Source organism: Trichophyton benhamiae, assembly GCF_000151125.1.
Source record: "Trichophyton benhamiae CBS 112371 chromosome Unknown contig01293.0, whole genome shotgun sequence".
Lineage (NCBI taxonomy): Eukaryota > Fungi > Ascomycota > Eurotiomycetes > Onygenales > Arthrodermataceae > Trichophyton > Trichophyton benhamiae.
The window spans coordinates 1,279,541-1,291,417 of NW_003315113.1; the positions used below are offsets into that span (position 1 = coordinate 1,279,541).

General features: G+C 47.4%; 4 protein-coding genes across 4 annotated transcripts; 2 read left to right on the forward strand and 2 right to left on the reverse strand.

Annotated features, from left to right (window-relative positions):
* Positions 1-1,259: 1,259 nt before the first annotated feature.
* Positions 1,260-2,453, reverse strand: SPO20 (Meiosis-specific subunit of the t-SNARE complex; the record flags this gene model as incomplete). The annotated part of the gene is made up of 1 exon (XM_003017492.1): positions 1,260-2,453. The coding sequence occupies one exon, from the start codon at positions 2,451-2,453 to the stop codon at positions 1,260-1,262; it is 1,194 nt and encodes a 397-aa protein (XP_003017538.1).
* Positions 2,454-2,976: 523 nt separating this feature from the next.
* ARB_04421 (uncharacterized protein) lies at positions 2,977-5,285 on the forward strand (the record flags this gene model as incomplete). Its single annotated transcript, XM_003017493.1, has 4 exons — positions 2,977-3,054; positions 3,116-3,413; positions 3,531-3,745; positions 3,777-5,285. The coding sequence occupies 4 exons, from the start codon at positions 2,977-2,979 to the stop codon at positions 5,283-5,285; spliced, it is 2,100 nt and encodes a 699-aa protein (XP_003017539.1).
* A 301-nt stretch (positions 5,286-5,586) lies between these two features.
* On the reverse strand, positions 5,587-9,321 carry ARB_04422 (uncharacterized protein; the record flags this gene model as incomplete). The annotated part of the gene is made up of 2 exons (XM_003017494.1): positions 5,587-9,245; positions 9,312-9,321. 2 exons carry the CDS (start codon positions 9,319-9,321, stop codon positions 5,587-5,589), a joined length of 3,669 nt encoding a protein of 1,222 aa, XP_003017540.1.
* Positions 9,322-10,678: 1,357 nt separating this feature from the next.
* On the forward strand, positions 10,679-11,332 carry ARB_04423 (malate dehydrogenase; the record flags this gene model as incomplete). The annotated part of the gene is made up of 1 exon (XM_003017495.1): positions 10,679-11,332. The coding sequence occupies one exon, from the start codon at positions 10,679-10,681 to the stop codon at positions 11,330-11,332; it is 654 nt and encodes a 217-aa protein (XP_003017541.1).
* Between the last annotated feature and the right edge of the window lie 545 nt (positions 11,333-11,877).

The window sequence follows — 11,877 nt, forward strand, 5'->3', positions numbered from 1 at the left end:
ACCTGATAGAGCTCGACAACCCACAAGCGAACCATCCTGCTTAGTCATCACCCGTGCTCGGGAATCGGCAAAACGCGCCAAACCGAAAAGCCGAAAGCGCAAAAAAAAGGCATCGACTTTCCCCTTTCGGGCCACTTGAGACCCGGCGGGTAATTTAAGGGGCTTCGAGGGCCTCTTTGCGGGCTCTGGTTACAGTGACAGATCCAGTGGCAGGCCCAGCACGCATAGCGTTCCCGTAGCGGCCGGTTCGATGAGACCATGCATGTTCTGATCATGCGATCACTCATTTACTGCCGCCGTGGAAGGACGCCGCCCCATTGACGGCATCCCCATCGACCGTGCTCGGCTATGATTGATGGAGATCAGGCGTTAGCGATATTGGCAACGTTGGCAGACGGTAAGGGAAGCTTTTTGGCGCTAGGGAGTTCTCTAATTTTTTTTTTTAACAGGCTTTGGAAATAGTTCCTCGAGCTACAAATTAGACATTAGGCCTAACTAACTGCTACATTGGCCAAATAATGCTACAGGTTGGCGTCAGCTTACAGCCGGTTTTACCACTCCTAGAACGGCTTATCAGCCGTTCCAACTCTAGCTACCCTCTTAAGCATTTTCTAACGGGTGTCGGCCGCCGTAAGGGACATGTACTTATCGGCATACCGTTTTATAAGCAGAATGGGATATATATGCCTTCTCACATGAACGGATTATGTCCGGGATTTCTGCCTCGGCCCCTGTATTTCTTTCTATCGATGAACTATATACCGTTATACCAACATCCAGTTGCCGGTATATCTGTGCTATGTTAGATTACCGGTTTACCACATTATCCTTAGTAAAGGTTAACCATGATTGAAATATCTTCACTGCACTGAGCTATCCACTTTATCGAACCAAGTGGTTAATATGCCGAACTTCTCGACCAGCTTCAACTTTCATGGCAAACCCATTTTCATATTGATAAAGTGAAGTATAAACAAAATGACAGGGTGTAAAGGATATTAATTAAAAGCGAACTATATATTTCGAGAAGAGGGTGGGCGAATGATGGAGGGCGGAGGATGCTAGTGATTCGAAGCACAGATTGCTATTCAAATAGTGCAAATGTGCAAAAGGCTGGCTAAAGTGGCAACAGCGGTAGTGTAAACGATAGGAGCTTCTAAACCTATCTAGCGAATACGGTCCAGCCGTGATCTGTTCATATGGATTTGATCGTCCACGAAGTCGCTCTGGGGAAAGATAAACGTTAGCTAATTTCGAACTTATATTGCTTCAAAAGAGAGAGGTAAGCGCGGTGAAATAGGCACCTTTCCAATGATACGCTTGATGTGTGGGTCTTGCTCGTCGATCTCCCTCCCAGTAGCCTTAGCAAGTGCATTCAATCGAGTGGCAGCACCGTGCAGAGCATCCAAGTTCGATTCGATTTCATTCTCCATCTCATCATCCTCGCTATCCTGCTCAAACTGGTATTTAGAACGCTCGGCAAGGTTGGTCCTCTTCGGCCCAGTTTCACCCTTCTTCGATATCTCCTTGAAAGTCTGGTCCATTCTCTGTTCCGTGCGGAAGGCAGCAAGCCGGGTCTCCTCGCGTTGTAGTCGCTCCTCCTGGTGGCGATCAATGATGGCCTGGTCTCGAGCACGACGGCGTTGCTCGCTAGTGAAGGGATTCGAAATATGCATGGCAAACATACTTCCGTTCACCTTCTTCAGCTCCCGGGCCTTCTCCTCAGCGATTCGGTTCTGGTTAGCAGCTAGGTCAAGATTCTTCTCCGTGTTATGGATTCGTTCTCCTTGAGCACCGAGGCGAGCAAGGGTTGCCCTTCCACTTTCTTCAGCTTCTGCGGCCAATCTCAGTGCATTTCGGGTTGACGACACGTCCTGCTGTTTCATAAAGCGGATGTCCTGCTTTATGGCCTGGATGTCTTCCTCTTCCTCCTCCTCCGCCGTAAGCTGTCGGTCTTGGTATTTGCCATACGTAGGGCCGCTCGGGCCATCAGGCTGCTGTTCGCTATATGGAGGAGGCGCACTGCTTGTCTGTCGCTCTTGGTATCGACTAGCTGCATTTCCAAAAAGGGCATCCCTGTTACCATCCTTCATGCCTGGATCGTTCGGGTCGGCTCTCCCCAAGCCACCGTAACCACCACTGTTCGCAGCCGGAGCCCCGCCGTATCTATCCTGTCCGTAGCTCCCTTGGTTCGCCTGTCTTCCTGGTGCAAATCCGCTATTGGAGGGAGGTCCGCCGTATGTTGAGTTAGGTTGGTGATTTCCTGGCTGGCTCATCCCACCATATCCCTGAGGCCGTGATCCAGCGTAAGGGTCCGTGGAAGGTGGTGGTTGGGCATAGGGGTTATTTGATGGCGCAGGGCTCTTGTTCTTTGACCGTGAGCCAAAGAGAGCTGATCTGTTACTGTCATCCCCGTTGTCATCGTTTCGTTTGCCGAATCCAAACTTCTTCATGGCGACTGAAGCTGGCTGGGAGAGGAGGGGGGGGAGTGTAGCGGTAAGTATGGATCGAAGGCAACCGCCGATGTATAACTATGAGCAAGTCGAACGTTGACGTAATGAAATTTTCAATCACTTAGTAGGGGCTTTATAGTATTCTCAGGGAGGGATATCGAATCGTAAAAGAGCAGGATGAAGCCCCTAAATGCTGTCGTTAAGCTGAGATCGTTCATGTCTCAAGTGTCACGGCCTGGCTGCCTTAAGTACCTAATCCAGCGTTAGGCCGCCCGTCCACGCCTGCGGCTCTTCACGTGACTGATATGTGGCGGAGTTGGCCCTCCCCATGAGCTAAGCCCGAAAGAGCAGCCAACTAGCGACTACAAACATCGTCAAGGCATCGTTGTTATTATTCAATCCCATAAGCCACCTCACGACAGATAAGCAAAGTACGTACGCATGTTGGGGCAATGAAGCTGCCGCTTTCCAGGGGCACCTATTCCTGGCTTAAGTCACCGTTTCAAACAACCAGGTCCTGAAAATGGCTCCCCATCCCGGGACTGAGGCAGAATACCTCAGGGAGAAAGCTAGGAGAGACCTTCTTAGCCTCCTAGAAGGAGTGAGTTCACAAGCTCTCTGGTTTCACAAGATATTTTAAATGCCTAACAGTATACTGCCAGGTTCGCGGGAAGAAGAATCTTGTGGTTAGCAAAGACCTAGCCGGGCCGGTGGGCCTATTTGTGAAGTTCTCCGTCCTCCAGGAATATGGGGTAGACCGAGTATTCCTCCTCGAGAATGGAAACGTCGATTCCTCTCAACGGAATATTATCTTCCTGATTCACGCAGAGAAACCAAATCATGTACAGTCCGCTGCTGGTACGTACTTGCAACCCCCCATACCAGCCTTGTATATTATTTTGCATCTTCTTTTCATGGTTGAAAACAGAGGCCAGGTAGAAAATATTTTCACTCTACATGGTTATTTATGCTTCCTAGATTGATATTTTTACAGTGCACTTGTTGCATTCTTTTTTTATGATCTATACCCAATTGAATGCCGCGCCTTTCAACTAACATGTCCATTTATCTGCGTAGATCAAATAAAAAGGCTGCAGAAAAACGAGTCAAACATTGAACATGAGTTCTCTGTCTTCTGGGTACCAAGACGCACTTTAGTGTCTAATCAAATTCTAGAAGAAGAAGGCATCATAGGGGATATCAGTATTGCAGAGTTTCCTCTGTATTTTCTCCCGCTTGAAAACGATGTCCTTTCCCTTGAACTGCCTGATGCATTCAGTGACTTATACCTGGTATGTGCTACACATTAGCTCTTTCAATCAGATCCTCCACTTACAACTCAATAAGGATCATAATCCCCAACCAATTCATCTATCAGCCAAAGCTTTGATGCAAATTCAATTACGACATGGATATTTCCCTCGAATTGTCGGAAAAGGAGACAATGCTCGAAAGGTCGTCGACCAATTGCTCCGAATGAGGAGAGAATTAGATGCCGAAGGCAGCCTGGGTGGATCAGGTGGCAAGCTAATGGCGAGCAACACCATTGAGAACCTCATCATAATTGACAGAGATGTAGACTTTGCCACAGTTCTCATGACACAGCTGACTTATGAGGGACTCGTGGACGAGCTTTTTGGGATTAATCATAACCACACCGAAGTTGATACCTCAATTATTGGATATGCGGCCCCTCAAGCCTCATCTAATTCTTCAAACACATCTAAGCAAAGCTTGAAGAGGAAAGTTCAAGTTGATTCCTCCGATCAGCTCTTTTCACAGCTCCGTGATGCTAATTTTGCAATCGTCGGTGGCATATTAAACAAAGTTGCAAGGAGACTCGAGAGTGATTATGACAGCCGACATGGAGCGAAATCAACATCAGAGCTACGTGAATTTGTCAACAAATTACCAGCATACCAAGCAGAGCACAGTAGCTTGAAGATTCACACTAACCTTGCCGAAGATATTATGCGTCACACTCGGTCGGATATATTCCGCCGGACCTTAGGAGTGCAGCAGAACATCGCTGCTGGTGCAGATCCCACTTCTCAGTACGATACAATTGAAGAGCTTATCGCTCGCAATGTTCCGATCACCACCATCTTGAGGTTGCTGTGCATTGATTCCTGTATCAATGGCGGCCTTCGGCCCCGGGACCTGGATAATTTCAAGAAACAAGTCCTCCAAGGATATGGCTACCAACACCTTCTAACATTAAGCAACCTAGAAAAGATGGAACTTTTACAGCCTAAGGTTCCTTCGACCGGTATTTTACTGCCGGGCGGTTCAAACAGTGCAGCCGGTGCAAAAACCAATTATAACTCTCTCCGCAAGTCACTCCGTCTGATCGTGGATGAAGTTGATGAGCAAAATCCGAATGACATTTCGTACGTTTACAGTGGCTATGCTCCCTTGAGCGTTCGACTCGTTCAGTGTGTGTTACAGAAGGCATACGTCCAGGCACTTGTTAAAGGGAATCCTTCACCTCAAGCTGCAGCTGCAGCCGCTGGTGCAGCATCAACAACTCCGGGCTGGCTAGGATTTGAAGACGTTGTGAAAAGTGCCCGGGGACCAAGTTTCAATATAGTCCCGAAGGGAGATGAAAAGGCTGCCCGGGCGCGCCAGACCTTAACAGGATCTGGAGGAGCGAAGACAGTTTTCGTTTTCTTCTTAGGTGGTATAACATTCACCGAAATTGCTGCATTGAGATTTATTGCCCAGCATGAAGCTGGACGTCGAAATATAATTATCTGTACTACGGCGATTTTGAACGGAGATAGGATGATCAAGGCAGGAATGGAGCAAGGGGATTTTGCAAAGCGTGTGTGATAATTAGGTCAAGAGGTTTCAACGCGTTTGAACACACATTTAAGTGATAGTTTCTAATAAGTGGCACGTTGTAGAGTTGCAAGTCTGCTAGCGTTACTGGTATGATGAATCTAGAGTTGAAGACTTAGATGAAAGGTAGCATTGATATATTGATTGCAATAGTAATTATTTTATAAATACATGGGCAAGAGGAAGGCTGCGCTCAAATCGAATGTGGAAAATTCACAGGATGCACTGATACAAATAAAAACTGAAACCTGCGCCATAAAAGCAAGATCCAAACTCCTTAATCAATCCACAATTACAAGATAATGCCTAATTCACACCTTCCTAGCCCATCCTCTTCAATGGTAGGATAGTAAGGAATCATCGAGTCTGCGCCTTGAACATATGCATCGTTGTACAGTCTCCAGTAAGGAGTCCGTACTTTTCGTGCTGGATGGAACAGGCCTGCCCAAACATAATTCATGACGATACCTGTTCCGACAGCCATCCGAATAGCCTCAATAGCCTCGATGATTCTGTCGATAACGTGGGGACTGGTTTCGAATAGGTTAGGGTACAGGAGGTTAAGCAGATGGACCATTGCGTCTTCGCATCCAAGTCCAACTACGCCCAAAGCAATATGCTTTACTACGCTTGCCGCAGTTTGACGGTGGACCTGGTCTCGATCAATCAAAGCGTCTTCCAGAAGTGGAGTGACAGCGTAAACATAGTCTTTAGCCATCTCGCCGATATACTCAAAGAGGAAAGACATGGCCTTGAGCACGCCGTTTTGCACATTTAACTCGGGGACGCGATATTCGTTCATAAGAGCGGGAAGAACCGTAAATGGGGCACATGTCTCAGCGACTATGCCAATTGCAACTGCGGTACAGACACGAGACTGACGTTCCTGGACACGCAAGTTGTTAAGAAGAGTGGCAAGGACGTCTTGCGGTCCAATAGCCTTAGCAATGAAACCAAAGGTATTGTTAGCGGCTCGTCGAATGCCCTTTTTGTGAGCTTTCAACATGTCAAGCAATTCGAAGCAAATTCGCATCCATTCTCGCGCATTAACGGATTCTGGTCCACGATCAGCAATACGACCAACGAGATCTATGGTGTTTTCCTGCACTTTCTCATGACGATTTCGTAGGATTGGCGTGAGACGAGGAAGTAAGTCCCGAATGGGTGGTTGCATTTGGTTGATGCCAACAACCGTGACAATAGAACGTAATGCGCCTAGTATAGAACCAAGAACCTCCGGATATTCCTCGCCGAGATATTCGTAAAGGAAAGTTCCCAGCTTTCCCATTAGAGCGTCTTCACCACATTGTTTCATAACCATTGCGATCCGTGAGATGAGGTCTGCTGCCTGCTGTCGTACGGTGGCAGACTTGTTATTTAGTCGCCACAGAATTGTACTCACAATCTGAGGCAAATATGGCTTGCAACGAGAACCAAGAGCGTTGACAACAGTTCCAAACCCGTTAAGGATCACTATATCCTCGACGCTCTGTTCTTGAAATGCGAACAAAACTCCATCAATCAATCTTTCCTCGAGCCTCTCTCCAACGTCTGCGGCACCAAGGGAGGCAATAACTTTCTCTACCGTTTCGATCGTCATCTTACGGTATGCCTCACTCTCATCCTTGAGATTATTGACAATCCTTTCAAGAATTTCACCGGCGCCAACTTTCTGGCCTAGGTCCACTGTTGTCTCTACCACCTGTCGGTAGTTTCTCTTATCTAGAGCCATGCGCCGAACCCAGAAACTTTTGAAGAAGTCTTGGAGTACGTGTTCTTTAAGGTAAACCGCTGTAACGCCATCTGTGCCTGCACATTGCGAAACAACTTTCAAGACAACCTTTTTCATCTCTTCATCTGGCGACGAAAACTCTCGGAGAACAATTTCCATAATTTGGCTGGTGAAGTAATTTGCACCCTCCTCATCCATCAGAGGGATAATATAGCCCACAGCCTTAAGGAACCCAGCCAGACCTTTGCCTCGCTGTTTCCTTGCCCCCATCCAGAGTGGGCCAAGGATGTCCTGGAAACTTTCGATACCATATGGATTGGCAGCTTCAGCAAGGGCGGCTATAGCTAAGCTAGTTACTGTCCGTACCTTAGCTTGTTCATCACTGAGGTTGTCACCAATGCAGTCGACAAGGCCTTGGAGATGAGGTAAGATAGCACAGCCCATAAGGATGGGAATTTGCTGCACAATCTTAACACCAGTGTGTCTAGCCTGCCAGGATTTCTTGCTTCGGCAAACAGCTCTGAGGAATGGAAGAAGCGCGGGTATACCAAGGGCAGAAGCGACAACGGCAAAAGCTCTGGCGGTGGTATTTCGTACATATTCATCAACGTGGTCAATATCCGGACGCATGGTACTAATCATATGTGCAAGACCAGCTGCTTTGCTTAGGTTAGAGATAATTTCACGGCCTTCCACTCGAGCATAGTAATCCTGGTCAATGAGCAGGGGTTCGATGACGACCAAAATTTTATGTACGTAAGGTCGAACAAGGTCATCTAGTTTGTAAAGGATGCGATCAATGACCTTCACAAGTAAATGCCGCTCCTGGTCCTCGAGGGATTTCTCCATGAGTAGTGGCAGAATTTGGTTAAAAAGTGGTCCAGCTCCAAACTGCCTTGCATTATCAGTGAGCTGACGCAGCGCCGTCTTTCGCATTGGAGGTGTTCCGTTCTTGACTTTTAGCAATAGCCTCATTATTTTTCTTTCTTTTAGCTCCTCAACGGACATGGAATTCTCGTCTGCGCCATCCACAAGTTTTCCGAAGTATGTCATATCCTCAGCCTTAAAAAACTGCAAGTCACCAACACCTGGGATCTCGGTTGGAAGTTGCTTTCCCATCGAGCGGGCACTTTCAGGCTCTTGCATCATGAATCCTCCTATGCCACTGGCGCTTTGCATGGGAGCAGGTGTAGCCATGAGTTTACGGGCGGGGGTTCGAATCGGGGCGTATCCAGGCGGTGGTTCCAAGATTTTGTATCCCTCTGAGGGAAGCATCATATCTAGTTCCTCATCCGATAGTGGCGCATTGCGGGCAGATATATCAGATCCAAATGTAGGAACAGTAACAGGCCCAGAAGCCTGAGGTACAGGAGTTGCAAGGCCCTGATTCCCGACTGGTGTTGCTGCTGTGAGAGTGGGCGCTTGATCCCACCTGGATCTACGCTTGGGTGCCTCCGGCTGGCCTCCAGGTGCAGGAGTCTGATCCCACCTCGACCGCTTGGGCTTTACTTCGGCGGATTCGGGCTCATTGGGCTTGGCAGTTTCTTCCGAAGATACATCCCATCTCTTCTTCCTCTTCCTTGTTGGGGCCGCGGCGGACTCGTCATTATCCTTATCGCCGCCTGCTTCCTCCAGCTTCAGGGTAGCTTCATGCTCGACTGATCCATTAGCACCTTCACTGGCCTGCTTATCTTTAATTAACTTCTTGACGCGTTCTTCTTCTTTTTCGAGTTCCCGAAGTGCCATGATATCTCGATAGCTTGCGCCCTCCGTCTCTCCATTTGCCTGGCCATCTGCAGCAAAAGGGTCTGCTCGTGTGGGTGAAAGGGCTCGATCAAAGCGTCGCTTCTGGTAATCAGTCTCCCTCTCTGAAATCCTGGATGTTTTCTCGCGCGCCAGGAGTATATCTTCTTCCTCGACACCCTTCCCAGTAGCAAACTCCTTCATCTGGTCAGAGGTCGCAGTATATTGCCCCACCAGCCGATGACCATTTTGGCCATCATCATCAGCCATGTCCTCATCTTCACCATCTACAGCAATGGACGTATTATAACCAGCATATTTATCGGCGTCCGCACGATCGTACAAGGTGGTATCGAAGCTTTCGGTGAGAGATGCCTTGGTCGATACGTCAGTGCGCTGGTTTGACATGTCAAAGGTTTTTGAACCTTTTTTGCCATTCCGCTCCGCCTGGAGACGTTTGATGGACTCGATCTCTGCTAAAAATCACACCATGTTAGGCGACGTACGCGACAATCTGGGTGCATGACTGCTCGAGGACTTACCGTCGGCCATCGTGGCGATGAGCACTATTTCTCAGATCCAAGGGAGTGAGGGCGAAAAAATGGGGTTATAGGTGACCATAGATGATATGAGCCTGTCGAACCGGTCTCACGGCACTGTGAAAAGCAGCCTGCTGGGGTTATTGCTGGTATCGCAACGTTCTTCAAAGCTGGTCGTCCCAAATCTGCCTCCAGGAAACTGAGAAATCTTTTTGGGTGTCACTGCTGCTGATTAATCACAACTAGTTGAATTACATAACAAAGTTACTATTACACGTGACCGAGTCTCCCCGCTTGGCCTAAAGGGGAAATATAAAAACGAATATCGAATCTAACGAGCTTCTCGTTCTTTTTGGCCCCCAAACATCAAACTAACCACGTTTAATGAATTGCTTGCAGGTTTTACGGCATATAAATTCACGTTTTGAGATGCCATGCCGTAATACCGGTTAAAGGCCCCCGCCATCCCGCTAAATATCCAATTGATGTTGGGCCTTTATATCCACAGGATAGACAGACCCTGCTGTAGACCATGGGACAAGGCTGCTTAATCCTATAACAAGCGGGCTTCCGCTTGACTTGGGCATTTCTTATATATGAGATACCTAGAAGACGTCTCTCTGAGGCTTGTACGATTATAATACCGGGTCATGAGTTTCGTAGCTCAGACGTTTCATCGTACAGTCTTTATCCGCGTTACTATATTTACGTTCCTGTGCATTTCTAGACGGACTCCTTTGTTCTTCTTATGGGACTCAAGGTGAAACTTTTTGGACTGATACTCCGCTCATGGATATCACATATTCTTGCCTTTAGAGGAAAACGAGCCTAAATCCTTCTACCTGGGCCTGGAACTTAATATACCCAGTTCTCGCCCCCAAATATACACACGATGCAACCGTGCATTCCCCGATTAAAAGGGGATTATCTCCGCCTGCAAGCGCTCCTCCTATACTATGTATGGATGTTCTTGGTATCCTTTGGTCTCCGGATCCCTGGACAGCTTTCTGAAATTGGATATAACACTTCCCATCGGGGCAGAAGTTCTCAAACCGATATGCTTGAATGGCCCCACCTACGCACACGGCTGGCGATTATTGCATTCCTTCAGACTCTAGCCATTGGGAAGTGTAATGTTTAGCGACCAGAAATGGATCCGGGCTGTTGCCGTCAGGAGATTCGACTCAACACAAGGTGTTACTGTTCATTTGCGGGCAATTGTATCCACCCAAAATCTCTTTGAGTATATGTACCTTTTTATTTAAAGTCCAGCCTCTCCCACTCTATATCCATATTTCTCATTCTACCACCTACCTGTCTGTTGTTCTACTAGTTGCCACCAATTGCAACGAAATATCTATCTTACGAATATGCATATCCTACATCTCCTTGTTCCTCTCCTAGCAGCTGCACCTATTACCCAAGGTGCAGCTATACGTCGCAAACTGCAGCCGACTAACTTACCACCTGCGTTTAAAGAACTTGAGTCGTTAGGGCCACTATCACACTGCGACATCTCAACCAGACAACTTCCAAAGAGAGGCCACGCTCCAGAATTACCGGACCCTGAAGCAAACCTTCGACTTAAATATATCACATTCGGCGTTGGCACCCAAAACTACACCTGTGCTGGCGGCGTTACCAAGCCCATCCCTATCGGTGCCGTGGCGACCCTTTACGATGGCTCTTGCCTAAACAATATAAGTTCTCGAGCTATGAGCATTCTCAATTATATCACATTGCATACTTCAGTATCATCGGCAGCTTGGGTGCTGGAAAGCTTTTTAAAGATGCCCAAGCTCGGCCAGCATTACTTTAACGGAGGGAGGCCTTTTTTTGACTTGACAACTCGTGGCGGCTTAGACAGAGCCTACGTATCTGTGGTAGCAAGCGTTCCCGCTCCCAGTGGCCTCGATGTTCCCTGGCTAAGATTAAACAAGGTGGAGGGATCTGGTATAGAGGTATGGCTTTCTCTTCGCCCTATACATAAAGTTGGTGTCTATTTACTCCACACTAAAACTTGAGTTTGTGGCTGACATTGATATGAATCATGGAGGCTATTTTTCGAGTTAAAACACATGAGGGAGTAAGCCCTGTAACGTGTCAAGGACAGCCTTCTGAATTCCAGATTGGCTACACCGCGCAATACTGGGTATATGGCTAAGGGCCATGCTGGTTACAGAAATGTTTAAGTTGTTGATTTTGGTTACACTTCTTGGGGCGTTGTTTATTATCCTCTATCCAGGCTAGCTACAGTAGTTACAGTATTCACCTTATCTTACATGACTTCCAATGCTACGTAGCTAAATGATCCACTAGCCAGGCCTTTGGAAGACCACTGATGTGCTGATAGTAGATACGTTTATTCAAATGCACTAAGCTAACATACGTATAGAAATAAATGGACGTTGTCCCTCTTGCAGGGCATCGGTATTATTAAGTACATACTATTTTCGGCCAGCCGCAAATAACTTGCAAAGGATAGGAGAGGTATGTGCCACAAAACCCCAAGGTATATAAAAAAAAGAAAGAAAGGGAAAAAGAAATAAAGCGCTAATATCGCGTGGAC